The sequence below is a fragment of the Petromyzon marinus genome, chromosome 9 (genome assembly GCF_048934315.1).
Source record: "Petromyzon marinus isolate PM22_M1 ecotype Great Lakes invasive population chromosome 9, UKy_Petmar_22M1.pri1.0, whole genome shotgun sequence".
NCBI classification, from domain to species: domain Eukaryota; kingdom Metazoa; phylum Chordata; class Hyperoartia; order Petromyzontiformes; family Petromyzontidae; genus Petromyzon; species Petromyzon marinus.
This window is the reverse complement of record NC_133675.1, coordinates 15,202,574-15,224,395: the sequence shown is the minus strand read 5'-3', so window position 1 is coordinate 15,224,395 and position 21,822 is coordinate 15,202,574. Positions and strand designations below refer to the sequence as shown.

At 43.0% G+C, this 21,822-nt stretch overlaps 1 protein-coding gene across 3 annotated transcripts; it reads right to left on the bottom strand.

Annotated features, from left to right (window-relative positions):
• Positions 1-9,799: 9,799 nt before the first annotated feature.
• Positions 9,800-21,458, bottom strand: LOC116940463 (uncharacterized). Of its 3 annotated transcripts, XM_032950318.2 has the most exons (6): positions 21,068-21,458; positions 20,345-20,444; positions 15,255-17,436; positions 14,148-14,372; positions 12,392-12,610; positions 9,800-11,176 (listed from the first exon to the last, which is right to left on the bottom strand). In XM_032950318.2, the coding sequence occupies exons 3-6, from the start codon at positions 17,355-17,357 to the stop codon at positions 11,087-11,089; spliced, it is 2,637 nt and encodes an 878-aa protein (XP_032806209.2). In that variant the 5' UTR covers positions 17,358-17,436; positions 20,345-20,444; positions 21,068-21,458; the 3' UTR covers positions 9,800-11,086. The 3 variants fall into 3 exon arrangements, with proteins under 3 accessions (XP_032806209.2, XP_032806207.2, XP_032806210.2); XM_032950316.2 differs by lacking the exon at positions 20,345-20,444 and having other exon boundaries at positions 21,068-21,455; XM_032950319.2 differs by lacking the exons at positions 20,345-20,444; positions 21,068-21,458 and adding an exon at positions 17,688-17,935.
• Positions 21,459-21,822: the final 364 nt, after the last annotated feature.

The window sequence follows — 21,822 nt, the reverse complement described above, 5'->3', positions numbered from 1 at the left end:
TTTCATTTTGTTAAATAATTTTTACTCTTCAGGAGTACTTCATTGGTATTTGGTGAGTTTGCATGTAAATATGTTGTGCTCAATGGTAACTGAGAAAAAAACAACGTTTATTTATCCTGCAAAGCACCAACCCATTAACGGGAAATGCAGTGCATATGAGGGGGAATCACGCTCAAATGCACATACATCAACAACTTACTTGCTGTACTTGTATGCATGTGTGTTGACCTTCTCTTCGCACCCTGCGTAGCAAACCGTGCTAATCGCAGGTACTTCACTTTTCGAAGCCACCTTTCCGGCCTGCAGGTGAATGTTTCACGTTTAATCTTTGTGGCGGGCCAACAACCCCACCTCCCAAGTCGAGAATTACAACAGCGGCTACAGTGAAACACGGCGATATTACACAATGAAAGTTGGATCGAGCGGCAATAACAAATGAACGATACATGTTTAGCCATTAAATACAAAAGGTTGAAAATACGTTATGCACTGTCTCGGGCAGTGTTCTTTACTAAATTTCAGAGGGGGCCACTTTCGCCAATAAAGACATCATCAGTGTTGAGGGCCGCCACACATTTGAAACCACTGGGGTTTGACAGCAGCACGATGATGGGGGGGGGGGTATTTACACAATTTGTGTATTGTTGTGGGCCACACTAAAGGCCACCAGGGGCTGTCAATAGCCCACGGGCCTTGCAATGAAGAACAGTGGTGTCGAGGCTGTCAGTGGAGATGCTCACTGCCTAACACTAGTTTATAGCAGGGGGATGCTTTTTCTTAGATTCATACAAAATAAACGACAGCATGTGTGGACAATAACTGCACTTGCCCTGTGAGAGCATTTTATATAATTTTTTGCAAAGTTTATGGCAATCGAAACTCCCTTCAATGAACGTATTCCGTCGATTCAATGGAAATGCCTGAGGCCCAGACAACCATAAGAGATTGGCACCATCACCAGACGCGAAGACAAGAAACCACGTGGAGGAACTATGAACACAGAGCCACAAAAAACTCAAATGAAAGCATAAACACTTGTGTACTTGTATCATGCACCCAAATGTAGATTTTTTTTCCCGAGACACATTTCATGGCTGTTTTTTGGGCCAAAAAGCACAGCCAGCCTGTTTTATATACAGTGCTCTCTCAAGTGAACCAGGCGTGGCTTATTGAGATAAAGGAAATAAGTGTATTTTATTTCACTTAGTGAAAGTACATTGACATTGATTATCTCTTTTTTTGAAAAGATGAAATTGTCGTTTGGTTTGGAGAGATATCTGCATTATACACGTTTTTTTTAAAGATACACAAGTCAGAGAATGACGCTATGGCGCCAAATACACATTAGCATACATTCGTAACTAATATAGACCCAAATTCTTAACATTAGTTTACAGCGACCATTCGCCTTGGCCATTTTGCTACACACGACAGGGAGATGAACATCGGCTCGGGCTTTAGGGTGGCGTAGTGGTACAGCAAGAGGAGCCTGGGCTTGATTCCCAACTCGGGTGCTATCCGTGGATGCAGTTTGTACGTTCTCCCCATGCTCCACGTGCGTTTCCTCTGGGTTATCCGCTTTACTCGCAAAGGCTAAACCCACACACACACACAATGCATCTGATCCTGGCCAAATATCCCAATTCTGATTGGGATACAAATTACTCAATTGGGATTATACATAGCAGCAAGGGGCCGTCCATAAATGACGTCACGCGATTTTAGACGATTTTTGACCCCCCCCCTCCCCTCGTCACACGGCGTCACAAAAAGTCAGACCCCCCCCTCAAATATGACGTCACAAAGCTCTGCCCCCCCCCCCCAAACCATATTTCCATTTTGAAAATGAAACATGCTTCAAATCGCTTTAAACTATTGTCATTGTAGTGAGTATTGAATGTGGCGCTGCACACTGATGTTGTAGGAGTGTTGTTATAACAATTCGTGTTAGTGTTATATTCTATATTTATTTAAAGTTGCGCATTTTGATGTGACGTCACATTTCTCAACCCCCCCCCCCTCTCGTCACACATCGTCACAAATGTCTGACCCCCCCCCCCCCCAGGTGCGTGACGTCTTTCATAGACGGCCCCCAACATCAACCCCCTCGTGAAAGAAAAACTTGGCAGGACCCTCTTGAAAATGAGTCTTGAGGCTCAATGAGGTTTTCCTGCGTAAACAAGTGAAATAATACGTGATAATAATAATAAACTGCCTCACAAGGGTGAGTGGGCCATCTACTCAAGCCAACCTCCAGCTCGTCTAGGATGGGGGTGTCAGTAGAGCTGTCGTGGTGGTTACCACAACGAGAGACGTCTGGTGGTGTACAGCCCTCCTCAGCAGCCCTTCAGCTCTGGCTCCGCATCTACAAGGCTACTTTACCATCGATTAAATGTAAAAAAAAACATTAAACATGCTATTTCCACTAGTGTTGAGCTGACCAAGATTTTAGTTTTTTTTTTCAGATGCGATTCTGTGGCCGTCTGGAACGCTCTTCCTTCCTTCGAGATTTGGAAGACACCGATGCTATGCACGTTTTAATCATCTACATTGAAAACGGATTTCTTTAGAACTGCTTTTTGTGATTAGTTTGTTGTCCTTCCCCCACGGTTGGCTATGTACGGTGCAAAATAAGTTTAACGTACATATGTATTCTGTGAAAGATAAACCATGGTGTAGACAACCACGTATTCTATATCTCAATTCACACTTCTGTCCAATATGTGGTGATGAATTGATTCGAGTACTGTTGTTCTAAATGCATTTTTGTAGGATTCACTTGATTTGCCTACAGCTCAGAGAGTCAAATGCGGTTAGTTTTGCTGATGCTCTTCTCTCGTTCTGCTTATTCCTTGGCTGCACGCGGTCTGTCTTTAAGCACACTGGGAGTGTGGGTACCGTAGTCCCGGGTCATAATATTGATGTTATGCTCTCAAGCGAGAGACTCAACTCAATTGTTTTCGAAACGAATAAACGTTTTCCCACACGTTTGCTTGTGCACAGCATAAGTGTTCAAACAGACTTCTAAAACTGGATTATCCCCCAACTTGCCAGCAACTATTCACAGAGGCTCCTTCCTATCCTGGCACTGTCTGAAGCTGCACCAAACCAGAACTCTAAATGTCTCAAGTTGTGCCGTAGGTCAACAGGATTCCCCCAGACAAACCACACACAGTCGCTTCTGTTTTGCCCATAAAACACAAGCAATTTTACGATGGCGAGAGGGAAGAACGGAAACCATATTTATTGTTTAAAATAGGGTGGTTTTTTTTTTCTACGAAGAACATTTATAAATACGCAACTCTTACGATTCAGGTTATCGCAAGTGTGCACTGTTTACGCAGCGTAAGCTGTGTTAACAAGTTCAGTCTTGGATTTTATACAGATATGGTCAAATGTCTGCGAAGAATCGCGAACGTGCAATAGTAGCGAGTTCCAGGATGATGGAACCGCTGATAGCGAAGCTGCGAGGTTCAAATCTCTCTAATGGAAGAAACCGAGTCGCCATGAGCTCCTGCAGAAAGTTTCCCGGTCAAAAATGGCAATGATTAAAGAGTGCAGAGGTATTTTAGTCCAGGTTAATATTGGCCTTCATATACACAAAAAAACGTCTTGAAGAGGCTTTTAATACTTTTGCAACTTATGTCAGTAAGATTTCAGAACAAAACAGCAAGATGATGGAGCCGCTTCTCTGGCAATTGCGTGCAGTATCTTTTATCTCCAGATTGTGCCATGACATGGCAAGCATATCAGAAAAACTAGCAATGCCCTTGCACAATCAGACAGATCAGCAAAAGGTTGGTATATATGTTTTCATTCTGAAGCTAAAATATAATAAAAACCATGGACCGTGACAATGTTTATAGCTGATTAAGACAACAAAAAATAATTCCTTTACACAGGAATATGCCTTAGGCAGAACAAATGCAAATTATGTTTGCATTGTGATTATATCATGAACACTTTTGGAAACCAGTGGGCACGCACTTTTCAAAACTATCGCCATGAACTATTGAATTCATTATTCCCACATATATCCCTATGTCTGCTGATGTATGCTTCATGCCGACTTGCCTCTCATCAAAAATGAATCTCAACAAAAGCAACAATGGCTGAAGTCGAAGCGTGGAAAAATATACCACTCACTTTCTTCACCACACATCCCGACGTCCTGATTGCAACCATTGCACCCATGATGCCGCAAGTCAGACAGCTGTGACCACATTGCACCCTCAGAGAACAAAATACATTCACAGCTTGATGCTCTTCTAACAAACAGTTGTGCTAGGATGCTGCTACATTTTATTACGTAATACATTTGCTATCACGCAGCAAAATATGATAAAAAAAATTTTATACATTGACCATGAGTACCTAATTTATTCTCCATTGATAATGCATTTTTCTTTTTTACCAAACTCACACTGACATGTGGCACATAATCTTTACAATGTAAATAGTTGATAGGACATCATATTCAATGACTAATAGTTTGTTATCCTTCCCCCTCTCGTGGCTGCCGGAGGTCAGTGAACCCATTATATATGATTCAATGTTTTTTTCAATGTTTTTTTTGCGATCTTAAGAATTTATATCCCTATATTGATCGATTATGAATGTTGACGGCGAATTGTGACACTGTTGATAATTGTAGAGGGGCGGGGGGATATCGCCACATCCGTTAATCGGTGTTTGTTTTATTTGCAGGCAAACGATAATTGACACGACCAAAGTTGTATTTGTTGCGTGAAACGTGGACCCCCTTAAGTGCCGCAATCGGACGCCGACTGCAATTCACGGAGGGTTGATGGAATTTCCCGTGCGTTTCGTGAACTCGGCCATTCGTCATCCATACCCCCATGCGTTGTCTGACGCACACAGAAATCCACACCTGTCCACGTGGGTGGCTTGACCCAGCCAGGCAACAGTTCACACAGGGCTCAACCAGTGAATGTAAAACGCACGTTATTTTCGACATGCCGGGTTGCGATACTGAGCCACAGTACATTAATATAGATAATGGGATTCTTTTGATTCACACAAATGACGAGATAGTGTTTATGCAATACGGTACATAATTATGAGACAGCTTGAGACCCAATTGGGCTGGGAAGCACATTGCAGCCCCATTGCTTGTTTGAACAGGACCGCATTTACTGTTTACTAAATAAACCCTAGACCAAGGGCTCTCCAACTTTTTCAAACTTTAATGTAGCCAAGAAATGCAATCTCACCCTACTCCCTCTCACGCACTCTCCTACGTCTCCCCTCTTGTCTCATTCGGCTCCTCTCCACGCACTCTCTGACCTCTCTTCTCTGTTGTTCCCAATCTTTGTGAACTCGAGGATCACTGTCAATCCTTTCATATTTTCGTGGACCACCATGCGTCAAACAACATATCTCTAGACATCATAACTCCTCTAAATCATAGTGGTGTCGCGGCAGGCGAGATTTGACTCTCTCGTCTGGCCGTGGGTTCGATCCCAACCCTGACGCCTGCTGTATATTTGGAGTTTGCGTGTCTCTCTCCCATGTGGTCGCGTGGATTTTTCTTAGGGTCCTCCGGTTTTCCCCTCCACAATTAGAATTAACATGCGTTTAGAGTATTTGGCTGCTATAAATTTCCACATGATGAGCCAATTTGTTGAGTTCTGAAAAAGAGCCATATAGGTCAGTGGGTCTTACCTGGACAACAGAATGGGAACCACTTCTCTAAACAATAACCTTCAACAGGTTGCTCAATCCTGGTTGGTGAAGGAGGTGGCCAGGATCGCTTCACATTTAACTTGCCACTGTATGATTGTGTTCGTATGTGTTGGCACAGTAGGCGGCACAGCTGGTGCATCTGGCAGTCATCTCAATCAACCTATGGCACCTGAATCTATCCCGTGACCTCCTGTCAGCGAGCCTTCGACACTTCACGTGGCCTCAGAATACACCTGGCCTGGCGCTAGAGCCGTGGTAAAGTCACCGCCACTTCGTAGCGAATGGCGGTTGTTATTGTTGATATTTACCAGTGAGTTGTGTGCCGTGCCAGCCTGTAGGTGGTAAGGGCTGCATGATGGTAGACAGAAGATGGCAGTGCAGAAAAAAAACACTCCAGACATCATAGGCTTTAGGCTTCATCCTTGAGGTCTCAGCAATTCTCCATTAAATGTTATTTTATTTGGCACTAAAACAGGTGCCTTTCTTTGATCGATTTCACTCTTCACAGACTAGAGCGAATTAACCCGCTCAAATGACTACCGTGTGAGAGTTGGTATGAAGTTTTGATATTCACTCGACATTCGCAAACCACATCACCTGCAACTTATCCACCAACCGTTGTCTGAAGCTGACCAGTTGTGAATTATCATGGGACCTTTAAGCCGGTATCAAAGTATGAAAAATAAGAATAAGTTTTACCCTTTCTGGCAACAAAACAGTTGTTAAGGTGTTCAAACAACAAATAGACACCTTTTGCAAGGAATCGAGTGACTGCATTAACCACACAGAGTACTTGTGGTGAACATGCAAACAAAACATGCTCTGATAATGTTTGCATTGTCTTAGAAACTGATTGGCCTACACCAGACTTGATGCCTTGCAAAAGGTTTCTATTTGGTGTTTGAACATCTTAACACCTGTTTTATTGCCGGAAAAGGGTAAAACATGATTATGTTTCATACAGTTGTGAATTATTTAATAAACTTTACCTTAGCTTGTGAAGCCCCTCATAAACACACGTGGACATGAAAAAAGAAAACCGTTTACTCACAGGTTCTATCAAGTTGATGTGAATGAGAAAATACTAATTTGTGATATAATTCGCAACCGGTCAGCTTCAGTTTACCGTCTTATCTGGAATTTTATACACCTTTTGTCAAAGCGCTTTACAATAATAAAAAATGGAACATTAGTTATTTGCTGATGGGGAAAAGAGATGGGATTTGAGTGTTGGGGAGGGGAAGGGTGATGAAAGGAAAACGGAGGGGCGAGGTTAGGAAGGGGAAGGATGGTTAATGTTTTAAGGATGAGGACAGGAAAGAGTAGAGGTTTGAAATGACCAGGCGATATGGTTGCGAATATCAAACAATAATCGAAAGTTCAAGTCAACTTTACAGGGCATGCACCGTAGTATAATTGATTGGAAGTTAAATATTAAGTTGATATTCAAACCCACATAGCCTCCACTTTTCTAATTAAATGGTAATGGAAGCTGGCCAATTTCGCATTGGTGTACCAAACTTAACTTTTGCTGTGAACCCTATTCAAAATGTGTGAAAATCAATGGGGAATCTGGAGTATTCCCTTTGAGGTAATGACCCAACGTTTCAGCAAAGCTGACCTAGGTATACAAATGTGTGACTTACCAGGGCCTCATCAGATAACAACTGCGTTTCTGCACGTGCTATCGCCACGAGTTCGATCTTCGATCGCCTTGTCTGCTCATAATAGTTTAGATCGCATTCTGCCAGGTCACTGACCATTCTCAGCCACTTGCTCGTACGTCTTCGTCTTGTCAATTTAGCGACTTATCCCATCTGTGAATATATACTTTTGGTACTGTACTACCAAATGTGAAAATTCTGCATATTTAAAAAAATGGAAAGCTAGCGCCCCCTATCGACCTGGGAAGAAGCCCCCCCCCCCCCCCCCCATGGTGGATGCAGCCGTATTGTCACGATTCTCAAGCGACACGCAATCTCGTGCAGTCGTTGTGCGCTATGCAACACCCCCGCCCCATCAGCAGTTCCCGAGGAAACTGCTGGAACTGCTAATGGGTTTTTTTTTTACAAACTGCACAAAGGTTGGGTGGACGATTGTGTGTGCTGTTTGGAAATAATCGCACCTCCGATGAATATGGTTGGCTACGTACGGTGCCAAAGAAGGTCAGACCTGTCAACCCCTTATCAGTGCCCTACCTTATTACAGGCCAATTTATACCTTATTGGTCACCTCGTGCCCTTATAAATCTCAACGTTCATCCTACAAAGCCCCATCACAAGGGAGAAACACAAATAGACAATTGTTTTTGCCCGTATTGAAACAGCTGTACGCCGTATGGACCTGTAAACTCAATTTCCTTGTACAAGAATACGTGTGGTAAACCGTATGGGTTTGACAAGTATGGAAGTTTAACATACAACATAGACACAAAACGTCTTAATTCCCCAGCACTCTGCCTTTTCTAACCTTCCCACTTCACCGTGAAACTCACCAATCTCTCTCCACGACTGAAATAACGAATGGTATAAGATTGTGGAACTGCAGTCGCTTTTAAACACGTTTTCAGTACAAACTGTGTCACACCTTTCCTCTCTCTGCTCGAGAAACCAAAGTCTCGTTCTTCTTCTGTTAAATATCCAACCCATTGCTGCCACCGTGGTCTCGAAATTCCCTCCACGCGGGCAGTCCTGAAGCCCTTTTGCCATTCTCCTCTGCCTCTAATGTCTTCTACGTTTGGGCTTTCGGTGACATTGGACCCCGCGTATCGACCGTAAAATGTATCGCCGCCTGCTTCACAGCGGACATTAAATATCCCTCGATGTCATTTGTCGTGGGCCATTGTGTGCCAAGCTTAAAAAGGTTACCTGGAAATTACTCGGTTGAGATTACGCGTAGCGATGTTGCCCCGACTGTGAAACTACTACAGGTTGTGACTGTGAAACAGCGCTTTCGTGATATCCTTGCGCTGTAAGAATGTTGGAAATACCAAGTGTACATCCTAGATTATTTTCTGTATGAAGCGTGTTCAATCACATCCTTACCATAAAAATATTGCGTAAGATTCAAGGTCCCCATAATGCATATTAAATGATTTTGGACGGCGTCTTGAGACACATTCGCATTTAAATGCTACATTAATACAAATTGTATCATAGTGTACGATAAACTAAAACACACACACACAATGTATGTAATTATTGTCCATGCCTGTCTAGCTTGATTCCACTTCACATGTCCTTGCAGAGGTGGACACTCACACATGCCTAACTGGCAGTGGTCTTCAGTCCTGGGTTCAAGGGTTGTATGCAAACGGCTGAATGTATCTGCGTGTGTCACAGATGACTCTCTCTCTCTCTCTGAGTGTATACCTGGATGTTTGAGTGAGCTGCGTTCGTGGCTTATTACTCCTTAAAATAGAGATCCCTCATTTCCTCACCCAAGCGTTCCAGGCTGTGACCCTGTACAATGGAAATAAACTCAACACAAACTCAACACAAGACAACGGCCGACACGGCAATAGCCACACGCGGAGAATCCCTTTGTGTAAAGCCCACGAGCAAACAAATAGTGCTGATTGTAGCCTCAAGAATATAAATCGATACGACTACAAGCAATGCGGACCGACTACGCTTGGCACAGCAGTAAATATTCCGCAATTGCAATTTCACGTCATACAACTGGCATCGATTTTCTTAATTCAAAAAAAACTATGCATTCCTTTTTTTTTAATGTAGCCTTCCTCGTCTTCATGGTATTCCCACTTGGCCAGCATCTTCCAATGATGCAAGGCACATCAACGTGTGCCTTCCTGCTCAATCAGGCAGCACTTGACTTCGTTGGTGGTCCTGAGAAAGCGGCAGGAATTCCACATTCCTTTAACGGGACAAAGTCTCCCCATAGGACGACTATTGACTGCCCACAAGGTGGTATTTATTTCAATGACCCTTGGAGGGCTAGCTTATGAGTTGAGTGTACCCTCTGACTGCGATTTGAACTTGTGGTCCGATTGCTTATCCTGGGGATGCGTCTGTGAACAATCGGCCATCTTAAGGCAGTGTGTGCATTGAGGAATGAGGCAAATGTTCGTCACTTTTATCCCCATAATTTAATTTCTCTACTCCATCCAGATCACAAGCGATTACAAAGAGCAGTGATTCAATAAAAGTGACTAATTTTCTACCAAGCATAACAAACACATTTTTTTCTAAAGCACTGCAATTTTTTTGGGAGTTTATCAAGATACCAAACTAACATTCGAAGGATCTTAAAGTGTCTCAATGAAATACCACCAATTATGAAGTATACAGAAATCGGAATTGATAGATATTGTGGAATATTTTCATAAATTTATAACATCAACAAGAACATACTATACATTTATTATATTTTGTGATGTCATAAAACATACTGTGTAATTATTTGCAGAAGATTCAATTAACAGTTTAGTGTGTTAGTTTTTTATATGTAAAAAAATATCTAGTCAGAAGTGGGTGTCACTGGAATCTTACAGAGAGAGGCAAAAAAATAATCATATGATCTTATACTTTCGTTGAAAAAAATAGTATTCATTACTTGATTAGAATATGGTGATGCTCTTTGGAACATAACTTCATAACTTCTTTTGACAAAAAACACAATCCGAATTTATTATTAAAACTACTTTTCCACCACAGGTCACTTTATGCATTTCTTATTAAGTATTTCACACGAGGGCTGAAGACCAGAGTGCCTGCAGAGAACGCGCGCATTTTGAGGAGGAAACTCCCAAATGCCACACAAGTAAATCGGCAACAAAAAGAAGATCAGCATCATCCTTGAGCGGTTCACTCACGTTGCAGCACCACCTATGCACGAACCATCAACTCCACCTACTACACGAACCATCAACTCCACCAACTACACGGGGTGATGTCACGACACACGGACCAGGGACCAGAGCACAGAAGTCGTTCTGCAATGGCCTACACATAGTTTGAGTTAAGATTTCGAGTCAATCTTATTTTGAACATTGCACATTCTGTTATCCATGATTTTCTCCGCAAAATTGACTCAACGTATCCAGAACACAATTTTTGTGGATAAACATGGATACTGATAACAATTTTCTGATGAACTCCACTTATCCGTGGAAATTCACAAAGAAGAAGATGAACGAGGATAATACGAAGAATAGGGGTACACAAAATAATGCAGACACACGGACCCAATAGGACCAAGAGGTAATAGGAACCGAGGCTGAAGATCAGATGATTTATACTGCATATGTATGTTTAATGACCTACAAATATGCAAATCAAATTAATCAGCTTCTCTTAGCTTGTACACCCCATTTGTTTCCTCCAGCGTGAATTACTTGGTCAAGCAATTCCTCACTTCATTAAAGGAAAGGAAACAGTTTCCAGTGTCGGGCCTGATGGGGGCTTCTTTGTGAAGAATTCTTCAGGAAAAATATTTCCTTTTGGAACATCTGCCGAAACAAATGTATTAACATATTAATTAATCCAGCCAGGACAGCACTGTTTTTAAGAGCACTCAACTTACGATTCGGTCATGCCCCCACATTCACCACAATGTTAAAACATATATCGACCGTATTCCTGAATCGAATTGCGATCCAGAATTGTCAAAATGCATGGAAGCACCAAGGAGCTAATGGGTACATGGTTACAATTCTACTATTCTGTAATTATACTCAAGACGTAGGGGGGCCCATCCTTCAGCCCGGGCCAAGTGCTAGCAATCTAAACAAATGTAGCCCCTAGAATCAGCGTAAACTATTTTATTCCAAGTCATTTGTATTAAGTGGAGCCATGTCGCCTTCAGTGTGGGAATTGTGGTCTGCATCACGTCGAGCATAGTCGAACGATCTCGGAGCGGCACTACTGCAACCCAACCCCCGCGCTTTGTTCTCATGTACCACCGGTCGCAAATTCGACTTTCACTGCATGCTTGTACCATGACAGCCGTGATCTTACACTTGAATTGTGCTCCCCTGGTTGTTGATTTACAAAAAAAAAAGCACGATCTGTGCCAATGGATCTGGGGAAGAGTGGTATTGGGCGAATGTTTACAATACTGCCTCTCCCTCTCATCGCTGCCTCGAGTTCACCAACAGTGGCTCGCACGCAGCCGAGCGACTGTTAATGGTGAGCTTTGGGGTAAAATTTGAAATAAAATATTGATAATTTCTAGTCAAGGTGTCTCTGTTAACGAAGCGTGCAGCAGTTCTCATCTCTATGAGTGGTGGATTTTTCACATTCATATGGTGGGGATCAGTAAACCATGGCACAATGCTCATTGATGTCCCAATATTGTGCTCATTAAATCGATTCTAGAAGGATCCCTGGATGAGTTGAGCTCACAACATTGTGACTTTGAGTTAAGTGCTTTTAATCACAGCACCACCTTCTAAGTTGGTAAATAAACATTTAGCATTAAGATAAAATAAGTCTCTGAAGCATTTGGCTTTTCATTCTTCTCCAGGGCCACTGTTTAACTGAACACAAGTGTGAAGGATTGTATATAAGCGTTCGCGACGTCATTTGACGATGTTATTATATCTTCCGTACTATTGATATAGCAACATTCACATTCCTCCATTTAGTGCCATAATTGTTCGGCACTTAAGATTAAAGTTGAACTCGGCGCTTTCCCCAAGCTCAAACTGTGAGATTGCACTCACGGGAACGACAGCGCTGTCCGTGCTGAGCGTCACAATCTGGATGAGCTGCAGCGTGGAGAACTTGTGCTGCTCGCTGAATGAGATGGCAGCATGGAGCATGCACTTTGCCACCTCCTCCAGACGGTATCCCTGCTTGCCACTGCCCATCACCGGGAAGGAGATTGACCTCATGTTGGCCTTATGTGCCCGCTTCAGGCAGCCAATCACTGTCTTCCTCAGCTTATAAGAGTGCAGAAAAATCACACGTTCAAATCTCCATGTTAATACAGTACTGGTTGATATTAAAGTGTTTTCCTAGTAAACAATGGGATGGCGAGCGTTGCCGTGAGCATGCCTGAACCAGTTAAGGAGGTTCCACTTTCCCTTGGCAGGGGTCAATTTTTCAATAGAACCACCACCCACCCACTTCCCACCAAAGTGGTATTAATTTGATCAAGCACAGATGGACAGCAGACCTAGTCACTAACCAGGAATTAAATTCACACACTTTTGATTGTGAGTTGAGCATTCTAAGCGCGGTGATTACCCAGTCAGATCTTCTGTAATCATCGATAACTGAAAAAAATTGTTATGCAGTGGAGCAGGAGAATGTCATCAGTCAATAATCGTATGCGACAACTATTATTTCAGTGCCACGTGGACGACTGCCGTTTCTGAACCCCTGAAGTAAGAAAAGGTTTTATCAAGTTAATATTGTATGTAAAGTACAAACGTTTTCATTAGTAACACAGTACTATCCTTCTCTGAAATCTCAAGGTGCTCTGAGAAGCATGCAGAAGGGCGCCTTATAAATCCTCATTATTATGATGAGGTTATTTGTACTAAATACAAATGGTCATACCGTGTCAGCATTGGTAGTTGTTTAACCATACTTCACCATATTGGTCAGTGCATGCTGCTCGTGGGGGGGACTCAGAACTGGTTCGGACACCACTCCCCGCTGATATCAGCTAACACATGGCAGCGCGAGTTCACCGAGCGTGCAACATTAATTTGCGTATCATGCCGAGACTGCCCATTTTAATGCCTCAATATATGAGCAAGACTAAATAGGTTAACAGCAAATTTCGGACGATTGGGAAGTAGCACCCAGCTTTCGTTTGAGATCAAGCTCACTGCATAAGGCGTTTTGGTTGTAGATCCTAAAGAGCTACAGATACATATAGAGCCTCTCTCATCAGTTGTGATTAAACACGGCAATCATCTCCCCTACTGGCAGGCTACAGCAAGCTTGCACGTCAGGTGGTGAGTCAGACAAACTTGTGCCCACAGAGGCAGCTGCCATTGGGGGTGCCCTTTCAAATGTTAACAGTGAGCTTTGGGGCTCTGAAACTACCCGGTGTAAAGGACATAATATACAAAAACAAAATCACCATTAGTTGTGGAAGGAAAATCTGCGGAGAGAAAATGTGATGTAATAAAATGAATTTGGGGTGCGACTCCATTCATCCGCGGAAAGAATTGTGGGTAAAAACAAAGCAGCTTTGCTATGAACTGAGCAAAATTGTGGCAATCGCAAATAGGAAAAAGTGGGCCACAGTTAACAGGGGTTCTCGTTGACCCTATAGCTACCGTGGATAATAGGAGTCACGGGTAATAGGGGAATGGATAAGAGGAGTTCTGCTGGAGAAACACGTTAAATGGTGCCTGTAACACCAACCGTGCCTGTGTTTATTAACAATGATAACACGACTTACCTGTAAATTACTGCATAATGTCACGTCAACGCTAATCACACCCAAAATGCAAACTTTACCTCAGGGCAGTTTTCCCTGTATGCAAGCTGAAGAATCACGTGGTAAACCCTCTTGCAGGACAAATCACCCGTTGGTTCTGTCTCAAAATGGTTTTGCAAAAGTAATATCTTTTTTTTGTTCACGGCTGCCTGGAGGTCCGGCCCGCCCTTGCGAGCGAGCGCAGATGAAACTCTCCCCATGCTGAGATCCATCTTGGGGGACACCGTGTTCACGATGACGTCCGTCTGAAAATCACAAAAAAAGGGATGAACTTCATCACGCGCAATGAGTTGACGTGACTCTCGACTGAAAGGCACAAAAATTAATTCTGGTTGGGAGTCGACTCAATCCTTTGCCGATACAGTAATGGATTTTACTGCATTTGCCCTCTGCCCACCATGAAACCCTGCAGGCGATAACAGCCTGTTGTGTAGAATAGTCACACATTCACGCACGACTCTACTTATCCACGTTCGCAAATAAAAACAAAGTCTGCTGTATTTGCCCCTTTTGCATGCAAATTCGAATGACACACGAGCATGTGCGTGGAAGAAAGAATCAAAGCGTGATTGGTCAGCTCTGCCTGTGGGTGGAGCCAGCATCTTGACACATTAACGCCAGCAGCAAGACATACTTGCCCTACCCTTAGCTGATTATTGGCTGTAAAATGGTTCTCTGTTTGGCACACCCCAACAACACTACATTACATACGGTTTACCCGTAATCTTGTACAAGGAAATTGAGCTTTCAGGTTCATACGGCGTACAGCCGATTCAATACGGGCACCGAACCGGCAAACTGGCCGGAACAAAAAGAAAAGTCTTTGTTTGTGTTTCTCTCTTGTGATGGGACTTTGTAGGATGAACGTTGAGATTTATAAGGGCACGGTGTGTCCAATAAGGTCCGAATTGGTCTGTAATAAGGTAGGGCACTGACAAGGGGTTGACAGGTGTGACATGACTTTGGAGGAATCACTTTTACAAAACATTACAGCTGCGACATTTTCTGCAGAAGTCCAAAAACAAACTATAGCTGATTATACCCCACACACTCTTTAACACAATCTTAAAGCCTTGATATTCAATCCTTGGTTGTTAGCCAACAAAACGACGAAGGAATCTACTTACCTTTTGGTCTTCAAGATTACCAGTTGCAATTGTTACTTTTATTCCTTCACTCGTCATGAATGTGTTTTCCTCATTCTCGCACGTATTTGGAGCAACCCAGCTTCTGTGTTTTTCTTCGTCATTTACAAAGCCCTGATTTTGCGGCAATCCACTGTCGATGAATCCTCTGTGTTCTTGGGTTTTTGAATCACCATGCTTTGTACCTAGGTGGTCGGACAAGCCATGCGCCAGAATGACATCATCATTGTCTTCTTGCGTGAGATTCAACATTTCCATCACAAACTCATCCCCCAGATCGATGACATGAATGTTATTGAGAGTGTGCGGAAAGTTCTTGGTCTTCCCACAGTACACTAATATCGCTGTGTAAATTGTTTTTGCACACAGTGGCACAGGAAATCCATAAATGCCACTACTTATTGCAGGGAGGGAAATGGAATTAAATCCCTCTTCGTCAGCCGCTTTCAAAGCACTCACGATGGCCATGTTCAGACGACTGATGCCCAGTTGTCCGTTGTTGGCGCTGTTTTCTCGGATTGTCCACTTTGGCCCGACGACATGGAACACCTTCTTGCATGGCAATCGGCCCGGCCCAGTTATGACCACTGCTCCAAAGGAGACCTTGCCATGCCTCTTGACGTGACCGTTGCTTTCTCTCTGGAGGCTGGGGCCTGCGGCATCAGACAGGGCTTTCGCTAAGCCTCCCATGTGGTCGAGATTTTCATTTGCTGCATTCACCATGGCATCTACAGGAAATGTCAGCATGTCTCCAACGTGCAAGTGCAAGAAGCGGCCACCTGGCAATTTATGTGTAACCAGTAACGAATTCTTTAAAATGGGGTTCATGTGAGAGAGAAGAGCATCAATTTGTAAATCACTCAACTCCTCACTTTCTTTTGAAGCCTCATGTTCGTCTTTTCCTGAAAATGAAATGCACTCATACAGTGGCTCATATTTAATTGTGTGTGGTTTCACAGGGTCACTTTGTAGCTCTCTAAACTGCTTGTCATCATTTTGTCCTGAATGTGTGTTTACTTGTGCATATAAAAGGTCCTCGTTCAAGTTCAACGTACCTATTTCCACATAGCCGTTTCCTAACTCTTTGAATCGTGCACCGTCTTTCGGTCCTTGATGTTTGTTTACCTGTAACTCACCAAACTCTTCACCATCCTTTAGTTCTTTGCGTTTATTTACTGTTGCATATAAAGGGTAATCATTACCGTTCAATCTGCCGTCGTCCACAGAACCACCCTGGAAATCGATCAACTCTGCACCATCCTTTAGTACTTTAAGTTTATTTACTGTTGCATACAAGGGAAAATAATTATTGTGCAGGCTGCTGTTGTCCATAACGCCACTTTGTAACTGGTTAAACTCTGCACCATCGTTGAGTCCGAGATGGTTGTTCACTTGTACAGATGGGGATTTGTCCTTTAAAGTGTTTGTTTCTCCATTGGTGTGCTGCTTAAAGAAGTTGGCCAACTCCCTTTCGGCTTCATAGACAGCGGTTGTATTCCCAGCGATGTATATAAAAGGGAAAGATTCATCACTGTTTTTCTCAAAAGTGAATTTGCACGAACTCATTGGGCTCACGGAAAACTTGTGTTCCAATTGTTTAAAAAATCTGCTCCAGTCTTCACCACTTGCAATGCGTGCATGCTCCTCTGTAAGTGGGAATGACCAGGCTTTGAGGGCTTCTTTCAACGTGGCATCAGCTTTTTCGAGGTGATCTTTTAGGGACCACACGTACACCCCGTTACCATCATTGGCACAAACTGCTCTGATCCCATTTTCTTTTAAATGCTTTTGTGAAAACTGTGCGAGATCGGTGGACTGCAAAAATTCCTCGAGAAAATGATTAACCTTACACCTGCTCTTGACAATGTGCTCATTGCTGGATGCAATGTACTGTGTTGCATTTCCAATGTAATCTTCACTTCCTTTCATTCTCAACTTGGACGTCTTGTGGTTCATGACAAATTCCACTCGCCCTGCAAATTTGGCATTAAGCTGTTCTTGCAGAAGTTCATAAATGGGAACCTCCAGGTGAAGGTCAATGTCATGAATATCAAGTTCCTCATACAGGTGGCATCGCCTAGCCATGATGATGATGTTGCTTGCTTTGCGAATTAGCTGTATTGAAATGTCTTCCCAGCCTCTTCAGCGTTGATCCAACATTAATCTATGAAGAACGCACGGAAAAAATTGCAGGCACATTACAACGCGCATCAAATCCACCCATATGTGTAAGCATGCTGATAACAATTTATAACACAACCGAATCCTTCAAACCCCCTAGGTATGGTTAACAAAACTCCATCATTTTTTTCCGTGGTTGTGAAAATGAGCACCGCATGATACCACAATGATACTCTGGTCGCCTGCCGCTGTGGGAACGGGCTGCACGTGCTCTGGGGTAGATGGGGGATTTACCTGGAGCTGCACTCTTTAGTTGTCATCCCCTGCCGTGAGTGGGGGTGGTATTATTATCCAGCCCAGATCATAGTTTTTTTTATTGACAATGCCAGAGTTGAACCCGGTTAATACTTGAAGACTGCTTCAACATAGCAGATGTTGTTGGATCGGGAGCTGACTCCGAGGTGGCCAAGAGATTGAAGGACAATACAGCAATCGATTCTCAAATAGAATGAGAATAAAATAATAAATTGATAAAATAAAATAACACAATAAAATTCCCACGGCGTTTCGGCCACAACACAAGCGGCCTTCATCAGGTGAAGGGACGAGACTGTCTGGAGGACAGCACTGGAGCGAAAAACCCACGCTCAGATCGCGACCTTTAAGCTGTGTGAGAAGAAACAAAGGGCCTTGACAAAGGAATTAGCATAGAATTTAGCATTGAAATAGCTGAGTGATTAGCTTGTGACTGGTCGCAGAAATAGCTATGTTAAAGTCAGAGCATACACATTCACAGAGGCACCTAGTACAAATCAAACAGGAGAATTTAGCATTGAAATAACTAGGAGAATTTAGCATTAAAATTAGCTTGTGACCAGTCACAAGCTAATCACTCAGCTATTTCAATGCTAAATTCTATGCTAATTCCTTTGTCAAGGCGCTTTGTTTCTTCTCACACAGCTTAAAGGTCGCGATCAGAGCCTGGCTTTTTCGCTCCAGCGCTGTCTTCCAGACAGTCTCGTCCTTTCACCTGATGAAGGCCGCTTGTGTTGTGGCCGAAACGTCGTGAGAATTTTATTGTGTTATTTTATTTTATCAATTTATTATTTTATTCTCATTCTACGTGACTTTACCGAAAGAACCAAAGAAGATGAATCCTTGCAGTCACGAAAGCTTTAAATCGAAAGATTCTCAAATATTTATATGCGAAGCACCCCCTTCCCGTGCGTAGTAGGTTTTTCTGCGGGTACTCCGGTTTTCTCCGGACGATCTGGTTTTCTCACACAAGCCAAACAATCGTTATTCGTGCTCATATTATTACAAGCCAAACACTCGTTTTTATTGCAATTAGCGAAACGCCCCAACTGCAGCAGGATCCACCCTGAACAATAATTCCGAGACTCGGTGAGGCTTCGCAAAGTATAATGCATATACTGTATGTGATTGCCAAACTTACATTGGGTGAAGGCTTCCTTATTATGCTATATTTGACCACTTGGTCAGTGCAGGTTGGTGAAAGGCTAATGTAGATTATCTCTCCGTCGCCCGAGGAGTGGACATTTTACAATGGCACTCTGCTTAGGAGTGTGCAATTCTCTGGTTCAACAGAGATACCCACAGACCTTTGCTCATCTTATTGTGCTCATTTTTTTAAGAAGAGCTTTGACTTTGAGTCGTAGCTTTGCCCTTACAAACACGTACAATATGGCACTTTGGATCACAACGCATTCATACTGAATGTTAGCACCATGAGGAGTGTATTTCTCTTATAAGTGGGGGGGTGGGGGGGGCGTCACTTTAAACGTGTCAACGTTGTGCCACGTTGGCCCTGTTTCACTATGAGTGTCGCCAATCACTTCATGGAATTCGGCAACTTCCTCGCTGCCACTGAGCGTTTAAACAATGTCGTTCAACGAGTTCTAAAAGTATTTGTACATTTTTGGTACAAACTCGGACAAGAGGTCTTTAAGTGTCGTGCTCCGATTGATGTCGTGACACCTCAAGATTTAGTAATACATTGCCTTGATGGCTGTGCAAGTGCCCATACAGCTGACACCGAGCTTAAGCTTATTTCCCTCTTGATATATAAAGCTCAAACGTAAACTGAAATGTGCATAATTATTGTTGTACGTTCATAGTTACTAAATGACAGCATCACAGTACTGTACGTATTTCATCGTGGCCTGTGTTTTTGTTGGCATGCCATGGTATGGGCTTACGATGGCAACACTTTATTTACAATTTGTACTTAACTGACAGCATCGGGTATATATAAAAAAACATTATTATATTTATGTTAAAACATACCATTTACACGATACAAAACAACTCAACAAATTGGTCAATAAGTGCCTTTAAAGTAAAAATAGATAATGGTCAACGTTTCAGCACATGGAAGTCAGAGAGACAGTAGGTCAATTGAGAGCTGGAGACTGCATCCATAGGCGCTGATGACATTTAAAAAAAAGTTTCCTGCTCAACAGTTTGATTACAATGGCAGTACGAACGGTGGCATATTAATAGAATAACAGACAGACCTTCAGTGATCCAAATGTATTCGTACTCATTTGTATAAAAAGTAAAATTGCAGTCTAAAATGTTGCTGGCACCTTGAACAAAAGAGTCATGAGCATAATCCACTCAAAGATTAATTCCTGCGCTAAATTATCATTTGAATGGGATTAAGGACTGTCAAAGTATGTTAGGAATCAACGGGACTTTCATACGCTTTACATTGCTGAACCTTACAAACAGGGAAGATTATTTTTAGAAGAATTAAAAAAACTAGTACAATTTGTCTTTAGCCCTTGTTGTTACATTTTACTGAGAAACCAAACGCGTTGTTTAAACAGATGTGCGTTACCATAGTAGGTGCTGTATAATATACTAAAATGTAAACAAGAATAAGGTTATTGCTCTATGTAAATACAATCACCAGCCATCATTCTCACCGTGTCTCAACAATCCTTGTTGAGCGAGGCTTTGCTTCAGTGGCGCATACATTGTCAGGCGTAAGTGCGTGTCCAGCGTGGTCCAGATGTCCTGTGACCCCTAATTAATCGACCCCGAAAATTGTTGATTAATTTATGTTTTCCTTAAAACAATATATTAAGTTCTAGATAATTAAATGGTGGGTCACAAGACATCTGGAGCACCCTGCACCCACCACCCCCCCCCCTTTGCGCGTCCACTGCTCGATGAGCCCCTTCCCACGCGGTACGCGTCACAGTGGTGGGGGGGGGGGGGGCTAATTTAACCATACTTCACCACGCTGGTCAGCTCGGGTTTTAATGAAGGCGAACGAGCAGGCGCGGTGGGAGCAATACATGTGGAGTACAACATTACACTTTGCTCCACTGCTTTCTGCTGCTTACTGCCTTCGTACCCCCCCACCCAACCCCCATGCAGGCATTAACGTCCCATAATAGATCGGTTCAAAAACAAAAACCACGCTTAGCTTTTGAGATCGGAGATGATGAGCCCCGGGTGATGGGGTCAAACGCTGAACTTGTGGGGGTCAAACGCTGAACTTGTGGGGGTCAAACGCTGAACTTGTGGGCGCCGAAAATAAACAAAGCAGGCGTCGCTTGGAGGTTACGCAGCCGCGATGCGAACGTTCGCTTTAGGAACTAAATAAATAAAACACCTGCAGTTAAAGAAAGTGAGCGACTTACCTCGCCTCGACCACGTTGAGTTGTTGCAAACGCACGAGATAAAAAAAAAACAAATCTCTGAAGTTGTTACGATTAAAGCGGGCGGCGGCGTGGGGATGTTTTAGTACAGAATCGGTGTAGTGGTCATGACATGTTCTTGTGTGGGCTGACAACTTTGGCCATCAAAGTGAAACCACGAGCACGGGAAATCGCGCTTCCTCATTGCGTCTCCTTACATCCTGCTTTGAACTTACGTGCAAAACGATGCCCCTAACGGCTGTGTTTACAAGAATACACTCGGCAGATGGGTGTGAGCTAATTTTGTTTTATTCATTTTCATGAGAAAAACACAAATCCCGTTTGAGGTGAAGGCCTGCGTGTGTTTCAGAGTAGCAGTAATAAAAAAAACAAGTTTAAAGAGTTGCTTTTTTTTATTTGCCTCACACATGAAGGGGAGTGCAGTATACGTCCGAGTGGGAATAATAGTATGGACCGGTTCTGTTAATATCTCAGTGAAAACTTCCACTTCAATTTATGGAATTGTCAGCATTGAGTCGAGATGCTCTCTGAAACTGGTTTCACGGGTCTTAGGGCCACAGGCCAAGTAATTGCTCCATGCCTTAGGCAGGTACTGTATGAGCTGTTAAGGAGAAATTAAGGATTAAGTCCCTTCAGCACTAAATACTGTTCACATAGTGAATGTTTATCTGTATCTGCACCTTCATGCAAGTATTTACTCTACACTAATGCCCCAATCTTGGGTGGAAAAGCCACCC

Coding starts and splice junctions, on each gene's coding strand:
- LOC116940463 (XM_032950318.2), bottom strand. CDS start 17,357: ATGGCTAGGCGATGCCACCTGTATGAGGAACTTGATATTCATGACATT. Junction 14,373..15,254: donor GTAATCTTGAAGACCAAAAG/GTAAGTAGATTC, acceptor TGTGATTTTCAG/ACGGACGTCATCGTGAACAC. Junction 11,177..12,391: donor CGGACAGCGCTGTCGTTCCC/GTGAGTGCAATC, acceptor TTGTTTCGGCAG/ATGTTCCAAAAGGAAATATT.